This window comes from Corvus kubaryi, unplaced genomic scaffold (assembly GCF_017639235.1).
Source record: "Corvus kubaryi isolate FWS band 111438036 unplaced genomic scaffold, C.kubaryi_AGA036_p1.0 37334, whole genome shotgun sequence".
Classification (NCBI taxonomy): domain Eukaryota; kingdom Metazoa; phylum Chordata; class Aves; order Passeriformes; family Corvidae; genus Corvus; species Corvus kubaryi.
In genome coordinates, this window is record NW_024581108.1 from 24,653,112 (window position 1) to 24,680,019 (window position 26,908).

The 26,908-nt window shown below is 44.6% G+C and overlaps 2 protein-coding genes across 3 annotated transcripts in view; both read left to right on the forward strand.

Moving 5' to 3' along the window:
- Nucleotides 1-12,560, forward strand: part of DNAJC6 (DnaJ heat shock protein family (Hsp40) member C6) — a 41,001-nt gene extending 28,441 nt beyond the window's left edge. For both annotated transcript variants that reach the window (XM_042030919.1, XM_042030918.1), the window contains exons 8-19: nucleotides 243-360; nucleotides 888-967; nucleotides 1,139-1,332; nucleotides 1,425-1,505; nucleotides 2,177-2,620; nucleotides 4,033-4,185; nucleotides 4,950-5,018; nucleotides 5,612-5,746; nucleotides 7,321-7,581; nucleotides 8,064-8,209; nucleotides 9,241-9,417; nucleotides 10,335-12,560. In XM_042030919.1, coding sequence (XP_041886853.1) covers nucleotides 243-360; nucleotides 888-967; nucleotides 1,139-1,332; nucleotides 1,425-1,505; nucleotides 2,177-2,620; nucleotides 4,033-4,185; nucleotides 4,950-5,018; nucleotides 5,612-5,746; nucleotides 7,321-7,581; nucleotides 8,064-8,209; nucleotides 9,241-9,417; nucleotides 10,335-10,436 — 1,960 coding nt within the window. In that variant the 3' untranslated portion in view covers nucleotides 10,437-12,560. The remainder of the gene's footprint in view (nucleotides 1-242; nucleotides 361-887; nucleotides 968-1,138; nucleotides 1,333-1,424; nucleotides 1,506-2,176; nucleotides 2,621-4,032; nucleotides 4,186-4,949; nucleotides 5,019-5,611; nucleotides 5,747-7,320; nucleotides 7,582-8,063; nucleotides 8,210-9,240; nucleotides 9,418-10,334) is intronic.
- A 1,012-nt stretch (nucleotides 12,561-13,572) lies between these two features.
- On the forward strand, nucleotides 13,573-18,782 carry LEPROT. Its single transcript, XM_042030921.1, has 4 exons — nucleotides 13,573-13,677; nucleotides 13,894-13,969; nucleotides 14,776-14,962; nucleotides 16,128-18,782. The coding sequence occupies exons 1-4, from the start codon at nucleotides 13,662-13,664 to the stop codon at nucleotides 16,242-16,244; spliced, it is 396 nt and encodes a 131-aa protein (XP_041886855.1). The 5' UTR covers nucleotides 13,573-13,661; the 3' UTR covers nucleotides 16,245-18,782.
- The last annotated feature ends 8,126 nt before the right edge of the window (nucleotides 18,783-26,908 follow it).

The following is a 26,908-nucleotide window of genomic DNA, read 5'->3' on the forward strand; positions in this document are numbered from 1 at the left end:
CTGAGCTGTCAGGAGGTGGGATAACTGCACAGACATCAGGATCTGAGGTTGTCAGGAGGTGGGATACCTTCACAGAGATTGTTCAGAGCTGTATTGGTTCCCCCCGTGGAATATTCTTGTTTTAACCAAGCAGAACATTGACTGCTCCTTCTCCTCGCTTGGCCTGAGGGCGGTGAGAGCTTTTATGTGGACATGGGATAGGAGGGACCTTAACCACGGCTTTTCTCCTCTTCCTCTCCAAGAGAATACCGTGTGCAGGAAGGGAAAGTCCTGATCCCACTGGGAGCCACTGTCCATGGAGATGTTGTTGTCTCTGTCTACCACATGAGATCGACCATCGGGGGACGCCTCCAAGCCAAAGTAGGAGCTGGTTTCACTTCTCTTGTGGAGGCAGTGTGGGGAGCTCAGAGCTGGCTAAACATGGAATCTCCAGAATTTCCCTGAGGATGTATTTGAAAATATTCAAGTTGCAGAGTGGGCAGTGAATATTTTCCTCTTCTCCATTAATTTTTTGGTGCTGTTTGCTGTTTCCTAAAGCCTCCACTCCAAGTGAAATGGTTTTATATTTTCTGGGAAACAAACCTGTTGCTCCAATGTATTCAGTGGGAACAGCTTCATTTCATTGCAAAACTGATGAGTAGATCCCAGAAATAAAGAGAAGCAGGGAAAGAAAGGCCTGTTCCTGAAGGCTTTCTGCTGTACAGAGGCTGCAGCAGCAGGGTTTAAGGCAGATGGAAACATTGGGAATATTGAGAAGGAAATACTGCCTGTAGAACAAGCAGAATGAATTAAGTTATGCAGCAGTTAAGTTAGGGTAGACTTAACTAACTCCTGTATTTAAGCCCTTGTTCACTCTGGTGCTCTCTGATTGGTTTTGTTTTTTTCAGATGACCAACACACAAATATTCCAAATTCAATTTCATACTGGATTCATAGCCCTGGGAACAACCACTCTCAAATTTACCAAGTGAGTGATTGAAACTGCACATTAATCAAACCTGATGCATAAAAGCCTGATGAAGGCTGAGGGAGAACAGTCACAGATGAAATATGAAAAGCCTGGATATACTGAAAGCCTTTTTATAGCTTACCAAAAATATTTTTCCCTTTTTAACTGGACCACTCTTGTCCCCTTTAGGCCTGAGCTGGATGCCTGTGACTCTCCAGACAAATACCCTCAGCTCTTTCATGTTATACTGGACATAGAAATACAGTCTGCAGACAGACAAACTGAATTAACTCCCCCATGGGAGAACTTCACGACAAAAGACATCAATCCCTCCATTCTCTTCTCCTCCCACCAGGAGCACCAGGACACTCTTGCTTTGGCAGGTAAGGGCTGCACAGATTTATTCCCTGTACATGATTTCTTCATGCTGAGCTGGGTTTTGCTTGATCCACGTCTCTGGTGCTCTGTGCTGCAGGTAGAGGCGCCACGGACTCCCCCCAGGATAACATCAGGAACGTTGGGCAGAGTGCATTCTTCTCCTCTCTCAGCTGGCAAGGTAGGCAAGGCTTAGTCTGCAGAGTCAAATCTGCCTCAAAGAACATAAACAACTCCTTTTCTGCCTGCCTGGAGCACGGAGTGAGGCTGAAGGATCCCACTGTAGCGTGTTTTTGCCAGTAGGTCACAGAGCTGCTGCTGGGCACACCCTGACGTTGCAATGCAGTGGGAATTCATTTCCTACAACATCCTCTTCAAACTGTGCTCTGTGGGACCATTATTGACACAGTTCTAGGGTGAACCTTCACCCGAGGCCTCCTTCATGTTAAAACTTGAAATAAATAAGCCTTGATGAGAAAATTTAGGTTAATCTTTGCAAAGGACTCATGGGATCATTTAGGTTGGAAAAGACCTTTCAGGTCATCAAGTCCAACTGTTCCCCAGCACTGCCAAGGCCACCCCTGACCATGTCCCCCAGTGCCACATCCACAGGGCATTTAAACCCCTCCAGGGACAGGGACTCCACCACTGCCTTGGGCAGCTGTGCCAGGGCTGCAGAACCTTTTGGGGGAGAAATTTGCCGACTTTTATTTTAAAAAACAAAATAATTTTAGCCAAATGCTGCTGTGCTATTCTCAGTAGCTTTCTGTTCTGCTTGTAAGCTGATTTTTACAGGACCTTTGTGATGACCAAACTAACAGCTGCCTAATTTTATTTTCAATCATCATTTAGATCAGAAATCTGACAAAAGTAGCTCTCACCCCACCTCAGAGGATCGAGCAGCGTTGGTGCATGAGGAAAGCGAACAGTCAGATGACGAACTCTTGTCCCTTTCCAGTCAGCACAGTAATGCCAGCGGTGACAAGCCCCACGGGACACCCAAACACAGCAAAAAGCAGCAAGAGCCTCCAGCAGCACCTCCCCCTGAAGACGTGGACCTGCTGGGCCTGGATGGCAGCCCCATGAGCAAGAGCTTTCCCTCGCAGCCCAGCGCTGCCCCCTCTAACTCTGACCTGCTGAATGATTTGTTTGGGGTCGGTGGGCCGAGCTCCCAGAGCCCCAGTGGAGCCGCTGCTGAGGAGGTTTTCCACGTGGGGGCACCTGGATCTGTGCAGTCGACCCCGCGGCGCTCGGCAGCTTCGGCGTCCCCGTCCCCGTCCCCGAGGGTAGGAGAAGGTAATGGTGGCTTTGCCGAGCGGAGGATCCCTGGAGGATCCCTCTGGGGGATCTGCTCTTGGCCACCCCCCGCTCATGTGGGGGATCCCAAGAGGCCAAGGAGCTCCTCTACTCCAAGCTGGTGCATCCTCACCAAATCAGCCCCTACTGGAGCACACCCAGGGGTTTGGTGGCTCCTCACACCAACAGCCACTGGAGATCCTCAGTTTTGCTCTCATTATGTGTCCAGTAATGCATACGAGGAGATTATGAGTTTAAAAAAATCCTCTCGGGGTTTGGGTAGGCCCATAGTACTTTGAATTTAATTTCTCTTTTAACTTAGGGTGTTTGGAGCTGTGATAGTGATCCTGGACTAGGAAATAGAGAATTTCTGTTTCTTCCAAGACCAGGCTGCAGAAGGAATGGTTGGATAGATACTAGGGAAAGGGATCTTTTGAAGGATAAAGCAAACAGAGCAGAGCAAGTGCAAAGAGAGAGGAGAAGAATCCACGTTTCAGTGGAAGAAATTGGTCACTTGTGCCTGGAGAAGGTTCCTCTTGCTGTGGCTGTTGCAGGCTCAGTCTGAGAGCTCTCACTCAGGGAAGATTGTGCAGACACATCACATGATGTGCAGCAACAGGTCAGGAAAAGGTTTAGGGATTTATGAGCTCTACAGAGCCAGGATCACACAGCTCAATTATCCCAAGCCAGGAAAGCAAGGATAAGAGCTTGGGAGATGAGTGAAGGGTAGTGACTGAGTAGCATCATTACCACAATGCAGAGCTCCTAGGGATTGTACCTTTCAGGATGCTTTTTACCTTAAATTTGTTCACAAGAATCTGAGTGACTTCACAGGAGTTTCTTTTGGCTGGGCTTGTTGCGGGTTTCACACGAAAGAGAGAAGACCGAACAAACTGGTCAAAAATGGAGTTTGAGAAGAACTGGATTTTTGTAACAAGGGATGCTCTGTAGGAAAGATACCTGTTATTTTCTAAAGCTGTTTCTAAAAGTCCTTTTATCCCCAACATGGATAACCTCTGCCAGCCTTAAATCATCTTGAGAGGAAGCAGGGATGGCAGGAATTGCACCGGGGCAGTAACTCCAAGCTCCACCCTCTACTGGGAGTTAAAACTCCATCTGAAGTGCCTGAGTGCTTAAATACTCACTTTGCCTGGCTCCAAATTCAGCCTCTCTCCTCTCTTTGGGAACGAGAGGTGGGGTCAGTCTGTTGCCATGACCAAGTCATGGGGCTCTTTAGGTCCCCAGAATTTGTTTGGGGTACTGATGCTCTCCAGTTGCTCCCCCACAGTCTCACACTCTCCTATTTGCCGTCTGCAGGTATCAGATTTCCTCTCCCCACAGCAGTGCCTTTCCCCTGGAGCACATTCCTGGTGCACGGTAATGATTTCGTTTTCTCAAATATGTTTTCACAGCCACTGCCTTTGATCCATTTGGAAGTAGCCCCAAGCAAACGGGTCCGGACCTCCTGGGTTCCTTCCTTGGCTCATCGGCTGTCCCTGGGGATCCTTTCCTTCAAGCCACAAGAAGCCCTTCACCAACTGTGCACAGTGATCCCTTTCACATGGGTAAGAAAAGGGAGGCTCTGCCAGGGTGTTTAAATAAATGTAAAATGTTGCTTTGAAATAGAAATGGAACCATTAACTACAAACTGATGCTTCCCATAAAATGACCCTAAACCACAGAAACCCCACGAAACAGGAAAGAGCTTTTTGTCTCTGGACTTAAAGTGTGTTCAGCAGCTGGAGTGTGGTAGGATGAGCCGAGTTTTGCTCAGGTCTTAGACTTAATTAATAGGCTATTTATATAAATAAAAAAAGAGGCCATGAAGAATGTCTGCCCACATATTCCTGTGGTTATGAGGTCTCCTTTGAACCAAACTACCATTAATTGCACTGAACACAGCCATATTAAGAGAAAACACACATCCTTTGGTGATTTTAGTTGCAGTCACCAACTTTCTTCAGATCCAGTATGAACCCTGACCAAATGCACAGCTGAATTTGACTGAAAAGAAGGAATTTTCTTCTCTTTGTTTAGAATGTTCCTTAATTTCCTCCTCATCCGAAAATTTCATGTGTAGCCCTGTCTGAAACACATTCAGTCATGGATTTGTTTGTGCCTGATCACCTAACGTGCTCCTCGGGTGTATTCCCTGGAAAGTTGGAAGGGATCTTAAAGATCATCCAGTTCCAGCCCCCTGCCATGGGCAGGGCCACCTCCCACTGGAGGTTCTCAGACTTTGTCGAGTCCCAGTGGCTCTTGGTGGGCACTGGGCTATGCTGGTTTTGCTGGGCTACTTTGAGATACTGATACCAATCATTCTGTTTAGCTTCTAGCACTCCAACGGTTTCCATCCAACCAGATGTTTCCAGTGGTTGGGACTGGCCCAACAAAGCAGGTATGTGTCATAAAAATTCAGGGTGGTTAACAACAAAAAAAACACCTTTAAGGAGCTCTGAGACGCAGAGGGAAAATGCTGCCAGTGACTGCAAAGAAAAGGTTCCCTCTAAAGATTTCCAAATTCAAAAAAAATCTGGATTTGTTTCCTCAAGGGCCCGGAGCAGGACAGGTGAGGTGAGGTGAGGGTGTCCATAGGTTGTTTCATTCCATGTAGAGCCACGGGAAGGACCTGGGAAGTGCTGTCATTCCCGGGATGCCACTAAATGATTGCATGATTCTTTCTAATCTTGGGAGAGTGTGTATGGCCTCCCAAAGTTGCTTCCTGAAGGCTTCTAGTTCTTAAAATATATCCATGTGTCATAATTCCTCTGTCAGTGCAGACAGTCTGGGAACATTCCCGCTGCTGCTCCTAATTGGGAGTGGGTGTGCAACAAGTCTGAGGCTGCTGAGGAACCTGACAATGGTACACTCAATTTTAATAGCAGGCTTCTAATATGTGACTGAGCACTGGGGAAGAGCTGCACTCACATCAAACAGGAGGAAAAATGTTCTTTTTCCTTTTTTATATATACATTTTTTTTTCTTTTTAAGGTGGTCTAGGAATGGGAAGTAAGTCTGCTGCCACCAGTCCTACAGGATCCCTCCACAGCACTCCCACTCATCAGGCCAAACCCCAAACACTGGATCCATTTGCTGATCTGGGAAGTCTTGGAGCGAGTTTAGCAGGTTTGCATCTCTTATTAAAAAAAGAAAATGATAAATTACCAGCATTCTTTTAGAGAAATAGGCTGAGCACCCTGGTATGTGTGGGGCCTCTCAACCCACCTGCATGCCAGTGCTGCTGCCAGGCTTTCCCTTCTGCCTGATTCTCTGTAAACTCTCACAAATCCGTGCTTTTCCTGATCCCCGGTCAAAAAATGTGCTGGCAATGTGCAGGGAGCTCAGCAGGCTCAATGGATTGCAAAGCATAACCTCTGATAAGTCTAAACACGCTCTGGCTGAGGATGCTCGGTGTTCAAGTGCTGCTACAGGCCTGGGAGGAGAATTTGGCTCTGCAAAGCTGCTGGGGTTCTTGGGGAATTGTTTCCTTCCAGACTTGACTCATTTTTCTGCTTTGTGAGAAAACCTGGGGAATTAATCTGCCTCTAATTTGCAGTATTATCTAAAGGTGGGGTATTTGCACCTGGCTACAAAGCTTGACTGCTTAGAAAAGCCTTTTCCCCTTGTTTTATTTCTTAAAACAATCAGCAAACTGCAGTGTTAAAAAGGCAGTTCTGAGAAATTACTGAAGCTTTGCATAAACCCTAGCATTGTCTGACTGTGGTAAATAGATTTTTCTTGCCTTTGTTGCTGCTCTCAGCTCTTTGCGAGCCCTTGTGGTTTGGTGTGATGTTTGTTTTCCCCTTTGCGTCAGTACCAGCATGGGTCTGGAATTAGGTTTCCCAGTTCCCTCTGCTGGATTACAGGCTGCTCTGCAGGAGCAAAATAAAAAGGCTGCCAAGCCCCATGTCAGAGCCTCCGAGGTCCTTTTAAAACATGCATTCTGTAGGAGAGTGGTGAGGTTTAAAAACAAATGGCTTGGCATCCTCGGGATATTTAAGCACATTTTTGTTCGTCATGACTGAGTCGAAAGCACTTCATCCAGTTTCCATGACACATTCCCGAGCTGGGAGTTGAGTGTGGATGTCAGTGTGAAATAATAAAACATTGACACTGGGCACCTCCCACAAACACAAACAGAGCCAGAGGAGCATTCCCTGAAGCAATGAGGTGCTGGGACACATCGCTGTGGATGGTATTAATCAGCACAGCGTGAGGAGGTACGACTTCAACAACACCAGCTTGGTGTTGGCACTGGCACAGGCTGCCCAGAGAGGTTCCTCATCCCTGGAAGTGCTCAAGGCCAGGCTGGATGGGGCTCTGAGCAACCTGGCCTAGTGGAAGGTGTCCCTGCTCATGGCAGCGGATAGAACTGGATGAGCTTTAATGTCCCTCCCAACTTTAATCGTTCTGTGATTCTGTGTTGTCACCATCCACACAGAGCTGTGGCTCCCTGTTACCTACATCGAGCTTTCCCTGTTTCCCCAAGCAACCTCCGATTCCTCAAACCCTCAAAGCCAGGTGCTGTCCTTTAAAAAGCTCACAGGGCAATGACAGGAAAGTGGAAGGGCAAAACCGATGTTGCAAAACCAAGTTTGTGGCAGAGCTGAAAACTGGGAGATTCTAGCTGGATTCCCTTTAGGGAGGGCGAACCAATTCCCTGTTGTAATTCCCACCATCACTCCCGTCGTTCTCCGCAGGTGGCCCCTCGTTCGCCAGCAAGCCGACCACGCCGACGGGCATGGGCGGGGGGTTCCCCCCGTCGCCGCAGAAGCCGCCGCCGCAGCCCATGGGGGGCAGCGGGTGGCAGCAGGGAGCGGGGTACGGCTGGCAGGGGGCACAGCCCAAGGGCCAGCCCAGCGTGCCCCACGCCTCCCCCCAGAACAAGCCCAACTACAACGTGAGCTTCTCGGCCACGGCCGGGGCGCAGGGCGAGCGCGGGAAAGGACCTGCTAGTGCTGGTAAGAGCCTTGGAATTCTGCATCCGAAGGGTTGGCTCCCGATGTCCCTTTGTTTGGCAGCTTAGGGCTAAGCAAGTCAGTCGTGTTGATTATCTGGTGCTGTATCCTGTCCTAGACTCTAACGTGTGCTATTTAGGAAGTCCTGTATTCCAAATGAGTTTCCAAAATAATCCGGAAAGTGTCCCAGGCCAGGTTGGACGGGGCTTGGAGCAACCTGGGATAGTGGAAGGTGTCCCTGCCATGGCAGGGGGTTGGAACTGGATAAACCTTAAGGTTCCTTCCAATCCAAACCATTCTGGGATTCTATAATAATAAAAACAACTTAAAAGTAACATTAAGTAACATCTTTTATGAGAACCTGCACTCTCAATAGCACTGGGAGACTGTTAATGTGCTTAACTGAAGGGTGTATCTTAGTTGGAAAACCAGTGTTAAAAGCACCCATATTATGATAATAACTTCAAATCTTCCTGTTCTTCAAGATTCCAAGCCAAAAGTGTCTGCAGATTTCGAAGATTTATTATCTGGTCAAGGGTTTAATGCTCACAAGGACAAGAAGGGCCCCAAAACAATAGCTGAGATGAGAAAAGAAGAAATGGCAAAGGAGATGGACCCTGAAAAACTAAAAGTAAGCAAACTTCTTGGTGATGTTCTCACGGTCATTCAATGTCCTCAATAGCTTTAAAACTCCAAGGTTACATTTCTGTCCTCAACCACACCACATCAACAATGGCTTGCGCAGTGTCACTGTCTGGGCTGCTGCTCTTCCACAGCACTCCAGCCCTGATTAGCAGGCGCAGCTAATTGAACTAATCCTCTGCCTCATTAATCCTGCCCGCTTTGGAATTCTCTCATCTCTCCTCAATAAATTGCCAAACTGCAGATCTCTTATGAAAAGGAAAGGGAATTCAGTCTGTCCTGCTCTGTATTTGAAATATGAAACCACAAATTGGAATTACATAAGGAGAGATAACTCAGAGGAAAAGCTGCAGCAAAAGCCAAGCAAAGTTCTAGAAAACAGAATGATCCTCTGAAAATGTCCTGGGTTTAGCCTTGTGGAAAGGTTTTAACCTTTGGGAAGAATGGGACAGCAACCAGGCTGAACACAAACATCAGCCACAACAGCCAGACAGATGTCAGGCCATGGAGGGAGCAGGAGTTTTCCCAGGTCCCACTTTTATCCCCACAAAAGCTGTTGAGCCACTGAAGCTCCCAGCTGATTTGGCCTTCCCAATATAATTCTTTTTGCTCTGATGCATTCTTATTTCATTGGGGCAGCTCAGTCTGGAACTGTGAGATCTATTTACCCTTTGGTTTTCACAGTTACATTTTAGCTCTAGCTGAGCTTAGTTTAGGTATGCAATTATTACCTTACTAAAGAAGCAGTTACACACTTAATTTACATTTTGACTATTCCATCAAGTGTTACTAAGTCAGTGTTTTTAGCAGGCATGTTGCTTAAGCTGTATCTTAACTTTCAAGCAGTGATATAAAAATTAATGACAATTAGCGACAGACAAAGGTTTTCTAAAGGTTTTCTAAAGCATGGAAAGAAATTTAAGATGCCCCTTGGGGTCATGGCTATTCAAATGAAGAAACTTTGTCTCGGCAGAATATCTAATGTGAGGCAAAAATAGACACTTACATTCCTTTCTGCAGGTCCTGGAGTGGATCGAAGGGAAGGAGAGGAATATCAGGGCATTGCTGTCCACGATGCACACGGTGCTGTGGGCTGGGGAGACCAAGTGGAAGCCTGTGAGTATGGCCGATCTGGTGACTCCAGAGCAGGTGAAGAAGGTGTACAGGCGGGCTGTGCTCGTCGTTCACCCGGACAAGGTACGGCTGGGCTGCTCCCACCTCGCTGCTGGCGTTGATTATGAAGTGTTGGATGGGATCGCTGAATTTATTGCTGCAAACAGCTCTGTAGAAAGTGGGAGCTCAAGATTTTTGCTGGTTTCTGAAAGTTGAGGGCTCTAAAGTCATCCCTGGAAGCATCCAAGGCCAGGTTGGAGCAACCTGGGATAGTGGAAGGTGTCCTTGCCCATGGAACCATTTAGTCTTTCAGGTCCCTTCCAGCCCAAACCAGTCAGGGGTTTTGTGAAACCACTCCCAGCCCCAAGATTGTGCCTGGAACCTGCTGCTTCAAGCAGCAGAAATTCAGAGCTTTAGGCACCCTCACTTTGACCCTCAGCCACTCTGCTGCTGGACAACAGCTCCTGCTAAAGGAGATTCAAATCAAACTCCAGCAATGGAACAATCAGGTTGTTGGCTAGCCCAGACTGTGGCTCATGGTCTGGCTTCTGCAGCAACAACTCCATCTGGGACACTCCATGGGGAGGAGGAGGCTTCTGCTTGTCAGGGAGTGGAGGCCCTGAGTCTCAAGGCTTGGGGGGATGTGGGCTGCCCAAGGTTTGCAGGAATACTGATTAAATCCAGGAACTGTGTCAGGTGGCAGCTCTTCCCCTTCCGTGCAGGTAAAACTTCTCTCCCAACGCCAAGGTTACAGTTATTATTTAGAAGGTTACATTTATTATGCCCGTGGGACAGTGCTTTATCCCACTTTGGGGTTGTCAGCTCTGAGGAGCAGCAAAGCCAAGAAATTCTTAAGGAAAGCAGCCCTCCAGAGTAGCTTCTTTTTGTCAAGGAATAAGAGAAAATTCATGGAACTGCTTGGGAATTTGCTCACGTGTCAGCTGTGTGTGGTTGGGTTTGGCAGCTCTGATATCCCTCTTTTCTCTCTGTTTTTATTCCAGGCTACTGGGCAGCCATATGAACAATATGCAAAGATGATATTTATGGAGCTAAACGATGCCTGGTCAGAATTTGAAAACCAAGGACAAAAACCCTTGTATTAGGTACTTTCTCAGTCTCCACTACAGACCCATGCTAGTGCTTATATAGTCTCTTGTCACAAATGTCACAGATCAACCAAACTCTGGCTGGAAATTCAGAAGTTTCAGAAAACTAAGAGCCTAATACTTATCATGAAGAACAAGAGAAAGGTTTCCGAACACTTGTCTCCAGAATCCTGAGCTCAGAGCAACTCTGGCCACCTGGCTCGCCCTACCAGAGCCACGGGGTTACAGTTTCTGGTAACTTTTCTATTTTATTTTGGATTCCAGTGGGACGAGAGAGAATGCATACTGGGGAAAGGTGGAATTGCTCTGTCTTCGACACAGTGTAGCTGGTGAATTTCCTACTTTTTTTTTTTTTTTTTTTTTTTGGTGAGATGTGATATGGCAACGCTTCAGTTGAGTTCAACAACTGGTGGTGAGGCCCAAACTTTGATGTACTTTTTTTTTTCCTGGGTTTGGATCAAATTATCCAATTGAAGTGCTCAGCTGTGGCGTAGGCCCACTCCTAACAGTCACCATTTGCTGCTTAATTGCTCATATAGTGTAGTCTGGCTGAATAGAGCTGAAGCTGAACCCTGGGTTAGGTCAGCGTGGCAGCTGCCCGCTGCTTTTGCATTAATACTGTGCTCCACCTCACAGTCCCACAGTGAAATGTGCAGGCAGAATTCCTCAGCAAGTGCTTTTGAAAGGAAGCAGCGAGTCCTTGATTGAACAGCACCTTGTTGGTTTGTTAAACAGCAGGTTTGGGGGGAAGGGTGAATCCACGCTTGTCAAAGTGAGGAGTGGGCACGTGCTGCGTTTCCCATGGTTCTCATCAGCAGCTTGAAACCATCAAAGAAATACCAACAACTTAAAATTCTGCTGCAAAATTTTAGAAACTTCCCAGTCTCTAGGTAACACTTCCCCTCCCAAGGATTCAGAACTTTTTCCAGCCCACTTGGATCACCTTTATGCCTTTATCAGCTCCAGAGCACTTGGCCAAGGCTCTTGGCAGGCTGAAACCTGTTGCAGCTTCATTTTTCAGATCATGGTGTACAAGCTGTCACATCGACATCCATAGCCCAGGTCTGATTTCTGAGGTCAATACAGTGGAAATTGATTATCTGAAAAGTTTATATTGGACCAAAGCAATAACATCACAAGGAAATCTCTCTGATGCTGAAGCTGAAGCAGCTTTCCTAGTTCAAAAGCGAGATCAAATTCAAACTTCACCCCAAATTCTGGTGTTCTTTTGTAGAGTAACTAAAGCTAGCAGTTTATTTACCAACATGTATCTGTATTTGAGGGATACTCAGAAGATGGGCAGGAAATAATTTGTATTCACTGCCTCAGGAGCAGGTTGCCATCGGATGTGAGTCTTTAAGGCTGGTGGTTTTCCAAGACAATCCACTACTTGTTGCACTTACATTTTCAAGTGGCAAAGCTATTACTGCAAAGACAGTGTGTCAAAGTACATGGCTTTCTGTATAAAACTCATCCTTTTGTTGTATTGGTCCATTATTTACTGCCATTAACAGAAAATGTGAAACCAACACATAGGTCTCCTTTTATATAAAAGACCTTAAGATAATAGTAACAAACTGGATGTTATTTATTAATGTTTTGATCCAGTATGTGCTTGTCTTATTTAAAGAGATAACTGGAATGTGAATCATGTTCCTGTGATTTGTTGGTTTATTGTTTCTCATTCACATTTGTAGATATTGTGACCTATGCCTATATAATAAAAAGGATCTCATTACTATAACGTACTTTTTTTAATGATGAAAACCTCATTAGCTTTGTATCGAGTTTGTCATGGCACATAACTCTGGATACTCATCCATTCACAAAATACAAATCCATCATTAAACTTTACCAAAAAAACCCCCCTTACCCCACTTAAGCTTTGATTACTTCCATCCCTAATGTTTTTATGGATGCATGAAAGTATTAGGATGTATGTATATCCAAATAGTTAACTAAAAAACCCCCATTCTTGTCATATCTGGTAGTGACAGAGGTTATCAATGTTCAGGTTTACTGTTTGACTAAATTATTGTAATTTTTGTAAATACGGTATATACTCAATGAAATTGTGACTGGTCTAAAACATTTGTATATACATTAAAAAGCTCAAATTAACATTCAGGTATGTTTTGTGCTTGTGACCACAAGGTTCAAGTCCTACATCTGCTCCTGGGCGAGGGGTGGTGAGCCCTGGCTGGGTCAGTATGGTCACTGTAACACGATCGTTCATGACCTGTCATTATCCACAGGTTTGCCATTCCAGGTGCTTTTCCCAAATTAATTGGAAACAACGTGGCATTGCTGTGCTTGGGCTACTGCCTTCAGAGACCCGCAGCCAAACAAGTCAGCGAACCCAAAATCTTCACTTGAAGCATTTAGCAGATTAAGCCTGTTTTAAAAAGCCTTCTTGGCTCAAAGTAATGAAAAATGAGAAAAAATGTGGGAAAAAAAAGGGGAAGATATAAACTAAGAAGAGCTGAGAGGTAGAGAGGGAGGTATCTGAAGAAAAGCTCCCTGGGGCGGGGTAGCGAAAAGGCTGTGCAAAATCTCCCTCAGAAAGGCTTTTCTTGGGACAAAAATGCTGTTCTTGGGATAAAAAGGCTGTTCTTGAGGCAAAATGGTTCTTTTTGGGGCAAAAAGGCCGCTTCTTAGTCTTAAAGGCTGTTTTTGGGGCAAAAAGACTTCTCTTGGGTCAAAAATGTGAGCTCAGAAGTGCCGTCTCAAAAATCGGAGGCTTGAAAAACACCGCTTTTAAAAAAAGAGCTGTGCTTTTCTTCGTGTATATTAGCAGAAGAGGAATGATACAGACCCTGAGACGCGCGGGTCCATCTTTTGGGGTGAAAACAGAGGTTTTCTTGAGTACCCACGAAACAGCAATGACTGAGGGGCGGGGGCTCCTTAAAGCGGTGTTTATGGCTTCAAATCGCGGCTGCGCACAAACATACGTTTATTACGCACACACATGAATTTAACGCACACATATATGCATTAATTACACAAACACAGGGGCTATCTATTAAAACACACATTCGTTTATGGGGGTTACGCGCGCTAACCCCCGGCCCTCAGCCGTCCCCTCAGGACGCCCCGCCCCCTACCGCGAGCGCGGGCGTGGCGGGAAAAGCCGCGCCCGCCCTTTTAAAGGCTCGGTCACGTGAGGCGGGAAAGGGGCGGGGCCAGAGGGCGGAAGTCGCGCGGTGCCAGCGGAGCCCGGACATGGCGGGCGTGAAAGGTACCGGGGGCTCCCGCTGAGGGAGCGCGCCCCGGGCAGCGCCTCAGCGCGGGGGCGGGCGGCCGGGAATGGCGGGGAGGGATGCTCGGCACCGGGGGAGGTGGTACCTGGCCCTCGCTGAGGGATGCCTGGCCCCCGGTGAGGCGGTTCCTGGTGCCCCGGGAGGGATGCCCGGTGCGGCGGCCCCGCCTCACCGCCCGCCCTGTGCCGTTGCAGCTCTCGTGGCCCTTTCCTTCAGCGGAGCCATCGGGCTGACGTTCCTCATGCTGGGCTGCGCCCTGGAGTACTACGGGTGAGCGGGCCGGCGCTTTTCCCAAAGCTTCTGCTGTTTAAAATCCATTAATTAAGGTGTTTCTCTCATTTAATTGAGCTGTTTGGCTCCTCCTGCAGCACCCCCGCTTCCAGGCTTTTGGCACGTGGCAGCTTGTTGTGATTAAACGCCACTTCCTTAGCCGGTATTTGCATTTCCATTATTAAAAAAAAAAGAAAAAAAGACTGCGGACAGCTCTGCGCTGCCTGAGGAAAAGCGGTGCCGCCTTGCTAAGCAGGCGTTTTAAATCTCACACAAACATTCTCCTTAATGGCCTGGTTTTTTGAACAACCCTCCTCCTCCCACAAGGTTCCACTTGGAATGTCCCCACCCATGGCAGGGGCTGCAACCGGATGAGCTTTGGGTTCCCTTCCAGCCCAAACTGCTCTATAATTCCGTGATTCTGTGTCTGTAACACTTCAGAAAATTGAGAGGAGGCTCACGAGAGCTCTGACGCAGAGATGACATGCGAGGGTGTGCCTGCTTTATCCCTGGAATTTGGGGAAGCGGCTCCTGTCCTGCTCCAGTGCATTTCCTGCTCCCTCTGTGGTCACAGTTGAATCAGCGAAATGATGCAAAAGTAAAATAAATTAACACTTGGTCGTGTGAGAGGGTGGATGTTGTTGTACCCCTGCAGGGAAAACAAGGTGGACTTGCCCCATTTTGGGTGGAATCTTTTGATTAATCCACTTCCCAAGCCAAAAAGTAGGATTAGAAGTATTGCACTACGTTTCTGATTGAAGTATCTATTTTAACTGATTATGAATTTCTTTCTTCCCCCTCCCCAGTGTGTACTGGCCTCTGTTTGTGTTAATATTTTACTTCATCTGCCCCATTCCCCACTTCATTGCCAAGAGGGTCAGTGATGACAGTGATGCAGCCAGCAGTGCCTGCAGGGAGCTGGCCTATTTCTTCACCACAGGAATTGTTGTCTCTGCCTTTGGATTTCCTATCATCCTTGCTCGGGTGGAAGCAGTAAGTCCTTGCTAATTTTTGTTCTCAGACACCACTTACTGGATATCATCTTTAAATGCACTGTAAATCCTGCTTTCATTTCATTACTGTGTTGTCTCCAGGTGAAAATAATCCACTGAAATTTTCCTTTTTGGCCTAAAGAAAGGACTCACATGACTGAAAAGTTTTTAGCTGTTCCTTTTCCCCTCAGACTTGTTTTGCTCCAGCACAAGATAATATCTCCTCCTCCACCTCATGCTTCTCTGTCTCATGACCCTTTGCACCACTTCTTGCTCCAGCTTCCTTATTTTTATCTTGGAATGTCTTTCTCTATTTAGGATGCTGCAAACTTGGGGAATGGAGAGTGTTAGGAGTTAAAAGATAAAAGGCCAAGCTTCCAGAGCTGCCCTTATGGCTTTCAAAGCATTTCCCAAACTTTGGCCCCTCAAAGCCTGAGGAAACTCTGCCTAAGTTCTTTCCTCTTTGCTTTCTGAACTGCTCTGCCGTGCTGAGATTTTGGTCACATTTGTTTGAAAGGCAAAGAAATTCCCCCCTCCCACATCCCAACCACTCAGTGATGTTTTAGTGTGTCCTGTTGGTTTTCCCCTTTGCTTTCAGTCCTTTAAATTTTGTGTGCTTCCTCTGAATTTATTTGTAATGCCCAATTTCCCTGCCATTTTTATTTTGAAATTGTGGCCCTGGCAGCAGCAGAATGACCACGAGAGGGAACTCTGATTCATGTATTTTAAGAGTAAATGTTGCTTATTTGAGTAAATTTAGTTGTGCAGCTCATTAAAAAAAAAAAGCTGATTACATTTAAAACCATGTTTTCCATGCCTGTTACTTGTTTAAAAGGAGATATTTTTATTTTGTTGCGTGGCAATGAAAGGAGAGCAGTAATTTCACCAGGTTTCTCTCTGATTTAGGTGTGTTTTAATCATGGCAAGTAATTATTTCCTTCTAAATCCTAGCAGTAGCTTGGCTGAAGTGCTTATTAGTGATATGAGTGGCTTCTAATTGAATAATTAGTCACACAAATTGAATTATTTATTGTCTTTCCTGCTTTTAGCATCTTTCTGTAGTATTTTTGGTTTTTTACTATTTTAGTTGATCTAATGCCTAGAAATAACTGCCCTGAGCATCTCTTCCAAGAACTGCTTTGATTGTTCCATTTCTTGCATTTCAGATCAAATGGGGAGCCTGTGGCCTGGTGCTGGCTGGCAATGCAGTCATTTTCCTTACTATTTTAGGCTTTTTCCTTGTGTTTGGTAGAGGAGATGACTTTAGCTGGGAGCAGTGGTAGGAGCTCGCTGTGGTGCTGGTAATGCTGAATATTTTACAGCCTTTCTGCCCTGCTCTGTGTGTATGTACAGATATTGTAACGTGTGTGGTGCACATCCACGTGGCTTTACATTATCACTTCATAACTTGCTTTTAAAATGCACTTCAGCCAAAGGGACAGTGCTGACAGTTGGTTTAAAGTAGTCACTCAAATTTGGGATTATTATGAATTTATCCTTGAAGTTTACAAAATATAAGCAGTTTTACCTGTTTTTTCCCCACTCTATTTGCATTAATTTTTGGTTTAATTTTTGTGTCGTTGATCCATTGGTCACTATTCCTGTTGGGTTTTTAACCATATAATCAAAGTAGAACAATATAAAGATTATCCTAATTGGTATTGTTAAACTTGATCAATCTTTCTGCTTTAATTGAGTTAGCATTTTCTTTACATCTCATTAATTGTAATTTGAGGGGTTTTCCTTAATGACATAAAGCCAAACATAAGTTCTGTGAACTCTTACTCCCTAATGAAAGCAAAAGAAAATAACCCTGGTTAAAAATCCTTCTACTTATGTTTATTTAAAGATAATTTTCTCCCCACAAAGATAACTCCCTGTGCCTATTCAGTGTAAAAATTGTGGATTTATTTGGGGAATAATATATTTTAATGCATCTTAAAGCTGACATGACTTCTATGAAGGTTCACAAAAGGAGGAACTACCCTCAGGACACTTAAAATCACAATTTAGTGTTCAACTCTATGTGTGTAAAATGCCTGAATTGCTAAGAATTGAGTGTTCTGCTGGGTAGGATTTCTTATCTCCTCCTTGCTTTTAAAACACACTTATTCAACTCCTATTTTTTTGTCTGTAAGAAGGTTGTTATTACATTAAAACACTATATTTTTAAATAGCATTATCCTAGTAAACATTCATATAATCACACTAAGAAAAATAAGTTTTATTACTTTAGTTTTGTAAGAATGGAGTGAAGCTTCAGTAATTAATTACATGGACACTCTGAAACAGGGACAGAAATCATTCTGTGGTCCCCAGTCATGGGATATGGTTCAAGCAGGAATGGAAAATTGAGTTTCAGGAAGGTTAATTCCATGTTTTCAGTGGAAGTTTCAGCTGTGTGAGAGGGAGCAGTTGAGTAGCTGTATTTTATAGTGCAGGGTGTCCAGGCTGTCTCCTGCTAAAAGAGGAATTAACATTAAAGGACACTTTTTTCTGGACGTTAATGCTCCGTCCAAGACATAGCAGGATAAACTTGTAAATATCCTGGGAATAACAAGTTACCTTGGTGTCTTCTTCCTATTTTTGATGCAATCTGTTGGATCCTACTCCTAGGGAAATTATTTGTTTTAATGATAAACCAAATCTTTCAGATTAAACATGACTTCCATGTTTAAATCCTGCTTTGGTTTTAAAGAAGTTGCCTTTTTTCCCTATACAGTGGCATTTTTCACTGGATTAATGAAGTAAAGCAGTGAAATAAAACCCAGTCAGTGCCTGATGATAAATTCCTAATGCCATTGCTAACAATTCTATTAAACTCCTGTTGGATCAGGATTGGATTCTGGGATGGTTTTACTCCATTTATGTACCAAAGGCTGCAATAGAAATCTACAAAACTACTCAATTAGTGGTGGAGTTTTGGGGAGGAAAACTGAGATTTAATTTTTCCTTAAAGTGAATCCTGATTTGTGGGCTCTGTGGCAGTGTGTGAGTTCTCAGTGGGACAGGGACAGTGAACAAGGACAATCTAAAATGACCAGGAGGACCAGAAAGTGCTGTTTTAAATTGCTTTTTGCCAAATTCTTCCGTTGTACTGTATCCTGTTTGGGCTGTGGTTGGTGGGTACCTCATGGGTGTTGAGTGGAGAAGATCAATGCTTTTTTTATTATTATTATTATTTTTCTTTGGAAGCAGCTACGTGCACTAATCCCCAATGTGAACTTCATTCAGTTTTCACATGGACTTTACATTTAATGTTTAAAATTGTGTTGAACAGTGTTGAAATCATGGAGATCTCCCTTGACCTCTGTAAAAGTAAATTTGCTTTGTTATCAAATATGGTTAAAAAATAATATTTCTGTGGGGTTTTTGTCCAGAGCTTCGCTCCCACTAAGCTCTGATGGTCTGTACTGGGAATTCTGTCCTATCCCTCCAGTAGCAGTTTACTGTGGTTTCTCTGAAATGGTTGTCCTATGTGGAAGTGAATACTGTGTATCCAAAGTGCCTTAATTTCCACACAACGCTGATTTTTGTGGATGCACCTCCATGGCAATATCACTGTGTGTTCCATAATCAGCTGGAAATCTGTGGCTGCATTTTCCAAAGCTTCCTTGTCAACTAATCCTGTTTCCTGTAGTTGGGAATGCAGGGCAGCTTTTGTACCTTTTGTAAACACTGTTTTTATCTTCTGTGATTGCCGTATCCTTGAGATCATGAAGTATTAAAACATGGACATTCAAATATATTCTACTTTTCTTTCCAAGTTGCCTACTCAAACTGACTTCTGGAATTGTCTAATAAACATATCTGATGCTTAAGTATTTGTCTGTCTTAAATTTCAAGAGGTGACAAGAGGCTGGTGTGAGGGGGAAGGTAAAACATGTCCAGTGCTGCTTTCCTGATGCTAGAATGGAAAATTCCCGGAGCCGTGGAAGTGGGTTACTGTAGAATGTACTGTAAAGGTAAAGGATCATCACTTATCTTTTGTGTACATGGTGAAGCTGGGAGCTTTTTAAAAGCATTCCATAAAAAAGATGGGATGTAATGTAGTGCTTGAGCTCTTCCCTTGCTTCCAAGGAGTCTGGAGTCCATTGCTCTGTCAGCAGGGCGGGGATGCAGAGGGCATCAGAGCTCTCCTTCTTTTCCAGGTCACTTCCCGTGGTATTAACGTGGTGAACATACTAAAGTGGGGAATTCTGATCTCCCCAGAGCTTGGGAAAATGGAGTTACTGAATCCATTTCTGAAAGTCCCCAGCACGAGGAGAGGTTTGTGGTGTCTGTTTGGAATAGCTGGAGCTTTCTGCTCACAGCAGTGCCTTGAGTAACAAGGCTTTGGAGAAGGTGAGTGTGTTGGGATCAGAGAGCTGCTGGCTGTGCACGAGGATTGTTCAGGAATGCTGTTCACCTTTGGCAGAGTCACTTCAACTCTGAGCTTGCTCCTGAGCTCCCTTATTTAACCTGGGAGTACTGTCTGTGTGGGGTAGCTTTTATTTCCAGTCCCTCCCACCCTTGTTCTTGTTGGGCTGTTTTTGTTCAGTTATTCCCTGTCACATACACTTAGCTGGATTAAAAAAACCAACACAGGGGGTGCTGGTCACAGCCTGGCTCTGGTTTTGTGGGCTCTTCTATCCTCTAAGAAGCTGGTAACCTTCCTGAGCAGTTGTTACAACCTTGGGTAACTTCCTAAAACCTTTAAACTGCCATTAATCCCATAAAATGAATGTAAGCTCATTAACACCAGGGTGATACCCAAACAAACTGTCCTGGTAAGACACATTTCAAATCGTGGTGTTCAACTGAAAATGATGGAAAGCTCTAAAATGAGCTTTGTAACCCTGATCTCAATTCTTAACACAGCAGGACTTTTCAGATCCTACATCATTTGCTCTGCAGGGATTGTTTCTTGGCTCTGATAAAGGATGGATAGACTCTTTCATTAACCTTGGTGCTCACCAGGTACTAATGAGCCATTGATTTGTTTAAGTGGCCCCTGCAAACACGTGACCAGTTTGTACTGGAGGGCTTTCCAGGGAAAATCTCCTGATAAAATGAGTAAGGAACATTGGCTGCTGAATTGTGATCAAATCTTAAAGATCAGCTGGAGACATTTTCTCACAAGGCCTGTCATGTATTTATCTTGCTTTATTGGTTTCCTTTTGCCCTTTATTTTGAGGTTTGTTTCAGCTGTCTCTGGGTTATATTAAAAAATGGATTGCAAGTGTTTATTCCCCATGACCACTACTTCACTTTTTAAATGGAATTATTACTTCCTAGGGACTAGTTCTAGATTGTAACAAATATTCTGGATATTGATCTTGCTAATGCACTGGTTGATCCCTGCTTCCTCTCCCATCCCTTGTCTGCCTGTGCAGGAGATTCCACACCTGGAGGTTCTTCTGGCCATCTCTGAGGGAGATCCTGCTGGGGAGACAACAGGGATTATAAAAACATCCCTCTTTTCCCTCAGAAAATTCTTAGGGAATAGGTAGAAAATTGTTTTCAAAGTGAGATTCAACCCATGGCTTTCTTTAATAGAGTAATTTAGATGTAGTGAACATAACTCTGTGAAATTACACATAATATTAATAATAAATACCCATTATACATGATAATAAGCCTTCCTTTTGGAGTTTTGCATTCAGGGAAGACTTCTGTGAAATGCTTGTAGGAGGAGTTTCAAGTCTGTAGTTACAGCAGCCCAGGTGTTGGGATCTGAACCCTGATATTTTCTTACCTGTTTGCCTGCCCACAGCCAAAGTGGAGCTGCCTGTGTTATATTGTTATGTATTTTTAATTCTATGTTTTCTTGGGGAATACTGAGAAAATTAATTGCTCACTGTTGTGGAGTTAAAAAAAAATCAAAGCAGAAATCATATTCAGGCTGAAGTTTTATATTATTTGAAATCCTTAAATGGAGAATAGTTCTGAGGCACAAACAGGGATGTTGGTGTCTCTGGTAGGTCCAGGAGGTTCTTTCAGGTTATTTATCAATACCTTTGAATTTTGATTTATCACTGGCTTGGAGCTTCATTTTCCAATACACTGACGGTGCTGCTTTCCTTTTCTTGGTCAATAAATGGCAGATGCTGCTTGGGTGTTTTTGTTTGCCTGAGGATTTGGGGACAAATTGAAGGGTATTTAAAGTGCCTTTGAAAGCAATACTGGGAGTAAGAGGATTGAGGGTGACATTTGTATGTTTTGCTTACCCTTTGTTGAGACTGTTTGGTCTGGGGTTGTGATTTTGCTGCTCTGGTATTTCCCAGTATAACAGGAGCCTTTGTTCCCAGTTTTCCATCTGTAAAGGGGAAAAAAACCCCTTTACACCACCCAGAAACAAAAGCTGCTATAGTTGTCGCTTTCTGGCTGCTGATCAAGTTCTTCCTTCGGAAGCTGGTGGGAATTTGGGATCAAGGATGGATGAAAGCCTAATCTAGTTGGGTGGTGACCCCTTTAATCTGAGTGGGAGTCACTGTCTCTTGTCTGAGAGTCAGGGACTTCTGGCTGTGCCTCGCAGGAATGGGGTGTTGGATCCACAAATCCCTGTTTTAAACACAGGGAGAGGATTTACCAGCTTGTCCTTGTTTCTAGGAACACAGTTTAGTGTGACCTTGTGTGGCCAGGTTTTTATCACCAAAGAAATGATTGCGGGGAGACGTTCAGATGTTTTAATCAACTCCAGGGTGATAAAACCATTTCCCATATAAAAAAAATCTCAAAAGAAAACTCTGCTCAGTTTAATTTTAACAGATTAAGAAATGCAGAACATTTCTTCTGCATACAGAAATAAATTTTATCTTCTAAATTGGGTTATACAAACTAATACAACTTAGCCAGTCCAGAGCATGTTGCCTTTCCTTCCCAATCCTTTAAAGATTGTACTCTTAACAAATATTTTGCTGCTTAATTACAATCTACAGCAGAAAATAAATCAATTTTCATGGATCTCTTAATAGCCAGCCAGTCATTAGAAACAATTTCAAAATGCCCAGCCTTTGTCTGGGAGTCTCAGAAGTGAGGAATGTGTGAAGTTCATTAGGATTCAGCCAATATCCTCGGTTAGGATTGGGATTATTCACCTCCCTTTGGACACCTCACAGGTACCTCTGTCCATCTCCTGTGTTACAGGGGTTGCTCCCCAGCATTGATTTGTTCTCCTCATCCCCTTTGGTCCTTTCCTGCCAGGGAAGCACAAAGGTCCCAGCTCCAAGTGTTGAGCTCTGCCCTGACTCCGGCCCTCACCCGAACTCTTGGGATTGCCCTCGGAGCCCTCCCTGCTCCACTGTGCCTGGAGCTACTTCCATTAAAAACCAGCCCAGAGCAGCTGGCTGGCACTTCCCAGGTCCTCTGGAGGTTTTGAATTCCCCTGGTCAGTCATCCCAGCCTCCCTGCCCTGATGGGCTGAGCTGTTGGCAGCTCCAGGTGTCAGGAGGAGCTGAGCCAAAGCAAATCCTGCATCCAGAACACATCACAAACACTGGTTTATGGACAGGGGTAATGAGCTGGAAAGGGGGCAGGCAAGGGGCAGTTTTTAGGGAGAACTCTGTCATAAAATACTCATTAGTTCTGGCTGGGAGCTGAGGACTCTGACTCCCAGGTTCTAATTACTTAAAACTGGTGAGAAGTGAAACTACCCGATGCTCTTCTGTAAGGACTGACTAGAAACCCTTCTGCCATGAGAATTTCCTCAACCAGAGAGAGTTTGGGCAATTCAAGTTCCTCCTTTTGGGTGCTCTTGTCTCCATTGTCTTGCCCTCATTTGCCTTTTGGTGTGTTTACTGGTAAAGCCAGGATTTGTTGTATCGTGGAATCCCAGGTTTGGGTTGGAAGAGAGCTTAAAATCCATCCCATTCCCCCCCTGCCACGGGCAGGGACCTTCCCCTATCCCAGGTTTCTCCAAGCCCCATCCAACCTGGCCTTGGACACTTCCAGGGATTGGGCAGCCACAACCTATAGCAACATAAATATAAAAAAGCACTTATTTACCTGGTTTAATCATAAATTTGAGGTGCAGCACTGCCAAACTTTTCAAATGTGTTGTCTCATCCAAGGGGGATGCTTGGCCTGGAATTTGGGAGCTGCACAACAGCTCCTGTTGAGGTGCTGGATACAAACTCTTCTCCCTTCTCTGTCAATGTGTGAATGAACCAGAGGGCTTGGGGGGAAGGACAAATTCATTCCCCAGAAATCCTAGGGAGGATTATCCAGAGCCTCTTTTTTTGATGTGGAAAGACTTAAGCATGACAGATGTATGGGCAGCCTGGAAAATGAGTCCTGATTTTCAGGGACATTGGCACGTGCTCCTGAGGAATGTGCTTTTGGAGCACCCTGTATTAATCCAGGGTACAAATCCAGCATTTCTGGATAAGGCCAGTGATCACCATTCCAGGATGCATCTCATTAACTCCCAGTGCAAATGGCCCAGCAGGAGCCTTTGGATTATATCCCTGATTTCCTCCTGTGCAGGCAAAGTGTTCAAAATTCATCATTTAACCTCCCTTAAAAGCTTAACCCCAAAGCCCCTAAAAATCAACAGAAATCCTGGTGCTTTCAGTGAATTCTCCTTAAGATCCCCTCAGATGTGGACAGGGAACAAAACATCTGAGTGAAAATAAAATTACAGTGGCTACATGAAAAAGAAAAATCTCCTTTCCTGCAGCAAATCACTGGAAAGACCAAAAAAACCCAGAATATCTTTGCTCTTGCAAGTCATTGAGTTGAATTTAACTAAATGATGGTGGTAGATTAATCATTGATTAATCAAAGCAATCAATTAATCAGTCAATCCTATATAATCCTATCACAGTGGGTTCCTTATGCCAAAACTTTAAGGCTCTGTTAATAATTTTTAAAATAGTTTTAAAAGTTAAACTCTTCCCCTAGCTTTGATTTGGCATTTGTGGATGGGTTTTAATGTTAGAACAATTTTTATTAAATATAGCCCCCTAATCACTGTTACTAATTTTTGAAAAGAAATGTGTTTGTTTCACTGTGTGAAGTTTGTTCCCAAATGGTTCTCAAACTTTGTGGGCTGTGAGGTATTTTTAAGATGTGGACCTTTGATTTGGTGTGAAAAATGGCCCAATTAACTTAATTTCAGTCTCATCTTCTTGTTTATGCAGTGGTGCTTCTGCCAAGTGATGGAAGTCACAGTGAATGACAGCACTGCTCCCTTTCCCTTTAGCCATGGGAATAATTATAACAGAAATAAAGTCACTTTTGGGGGATCATTTCCAAATAGATCCCAAACTCTTGGATTCTTTGCAGAAGTGTAAGTCAGTCTAAGGGTAAAACCCATTTTCTTCCACCTGTTTGTCTGACGCTGAAGTGTTTTTATTGCCCACAACTCTTCAGTTTTGCGTGAGGTGCTCCAAGTTCCTGAAATAATTGTATTTTCTGCTCTGTAATGGGCAGGTAATGAGGTAAACTCGTTTTGAGGGTCACTCAATACCTGATTTCCTGTAGCACTTTTAGTAATCTCATTAAATTAATAGCAGCTAACTTTTAAATGGCATTAATAGCTCATTCCTTATGGCTGTATTTGTATTTGGAGACCGTTGTGGCAGCAGAATTTAGGCTGATTTGGTCCCATTTAAACCTCAGAACTCCTGACCTGAAGTGAAACCTTTCGAAATTAGTGTTGTTAATCAAGTTTAATAGTCAGTTTTATCTCTTATTAACCCATGTACAAAGAAAGGAGTGGTGATGTGGAGGGAAAGAGCTGATGTTTAACTGGGATGATTCAGGGCTGCTCAGATATCCTGCAGCCAGATCCAGGATGGAATAACTCTGCATTAAATGTGACCTTTCTGAGGGGAAAACTGAATAATCAAATTAGATTTGTGTTTGACAGCCTTCAAGTGGAGACCTTTTGCCTCAAATACCTGATCAGTAAGGGAGAGCCTTGATGTTTGGAGATGCAGAGTGTCTCTAGAAGTCCAAAAATGGCATTAGAAATGGTGCAGGGCCTGGGATGTGAGCGGAGACTGGAGCGTGTTGTGTGTGTGGATGTTCTGCTCTCGCCTCGTGTGCTATGAGCAGCTCTGTGTGCAAACAGCACGGAGTCTGGCTGTGTGGAAGGGCTGGAATTCCTGCCTGATTCCCTTGGGATCCAGGTTCTGCTCTTTGGGGAGGTGCTTTCCGAAGCACCCACTGTGAGAGCTGCTCGTTCCCTGCTCGTTCCCTGCTCGTTCCCTGCTCGTTCCCGTCTCCTGCAGCCCCAGCAGTGCCTTGGCCTCTCCCTCCTCCTGCAGGAGCACTTGGCAGGGGGTGGTGGTGCTGGCTGAGGGGACATTCCCGTGTGGAATTCCTGTGGGAAAGGCACAAGCACGCAGATCACCCCTCTCCATGTGCCAGATGCTCCCAGCCTGGCCCAGAGGCACCAAAAGCTGGGAATGGCTGGCCCAGGCAGTGCTGCTCCCATTTTTCTGCCAAGTAAAGAGAGAACAATTTCAAAATCCAGCAGTCCAAGTGCTCCCATAAATCTGAGGGCAGATCAATCCTGCCAGTCCCCTTCACAGGGACTTCATCCCCCCTTTTATTGGGACTTTGTGTCCTTGACCCTTTCCCTCGTATCAGAATTCCAGGATCATTCCTTCAGCCACACTTCCTCTGTGCCAGCACTACCTGGACACATCATTCCCACCCCAGAAGGATCCATCTACTTCTTGTTCTTGCCTCTTCCCATATCTTCCCTTCCAAGCCCATTTTTTCCACCACACACTCTATATCCCTGTATTTTTTTCCCCTCATGCAATTCCTTCTCACTCATTATTATCTAGGAAATAAGCAGAAAATCAACACCTCAGCAGATGCATCCAGCCATTCCACACTCCAGCTTAACAGGGATGAAATGCTGCCAGATTTTGGACACTGAAACCCAAATCTTCCAGGGATTCACCCTAAAATTAGTGCCCAAACCTGTGCTTAGTAGTAGTTAAAAGCTTAACACTTATTCCAAGACTTCCCTTGATGTTTAGGTAAAATAATTTGATTTTTGAGAATAATGCAGCTGAAAAGAGCCATGAAAGATGTGTGATGATGTCTCTTATTTAGGAATTTTTTCTCCCTTTTGGGATGGTGGGACAAGGTGGGTAAGGATCCTTGTGCCCATTTCCTAACTTCCCCTGCTCTAATGAAAAAATGGTGGCATTTTTAAAAAAATCCTTAAGGCCCCTTCCAACCATTACATGATTTTCATTTATTGTGGGCATGAGTAGATGGGGTTTCTATTTCATGTTGGATGAAACTCATCACTGAGATATAAACATTTAAGTAAAATCCTCTCTCCATAGCCAAAAACACAAAAGTGGCCTCAATTTGGATTAAACCACTCATTTGATATTTTTTCCGAGTCTGTGAATACCACAAGCTGAATTTTTGACAGATTTAGAAACATCTAAATTGATAAAAGGCCTCGAATTTTAATTTTTTTTTTTTTTAATGAAGGCATTTATTCAGAATACCTTCTCATTTTCTGCAGCATTTCTCTCTCTGCCGGCTCTGCGCTGTGAATTCCTGGCCTCTGCGTGAGATCCCACTTGAGAAACCCAGATTGGTGCCAGGTTTTCTAAAGTGCTGCTGGAAATAGATTCCCAGCACCACCCCCTAAGGGAAAAAGTCGTGGTGTTTACTTTCTCCTCCCTGTGATGGAGCTGAGTGGTGCTGTCACCCTGGCAGGGACTGTGGGGATAACAGACAAACAATGCTTTGGAATCTGAAGTAAATCCTGGTGTTTTCATGGTTAGGACATCAGCAAAGAGTAGCTTTACGTGGCCAGCAGTGTTTGGGTTGTGCCACAGGCCCATCCAGGGAGGTCTTCACTAAAATCTGATTTTAAATGATGCGCATCAGGAAGGAAAATAGAAGGAAAATCAAGTCAAGCCATTGGAGAGGTGTCTGGTGGCTCTAAGTTGCCTTTACTCTTCCCGTTGTCCTCTTTATTTCC

What these genes read in the sequence shown, in the direction of transcription:
- LEPROT (XM_042030921.1), top strand. An exon ending in TGCGCCCTGGAGTACTACGG is followed by an intron (nt 13,970 to 14,775) that starts GTGAGCGGGCCG and finishes CCCCCTCCCCAG; the next exon opens with TGTGTACTGGCCTCTGTTTG. An exon ending in TCCTTGCTCGGGTGGAAGCA is followed by an intron (nt 14,963 to 16,127) that starts GTAAGTCCTTGC and finishes CTTGCATTTCAG; the next exon opens with ATCAAATGGGGAGCCTGTGG.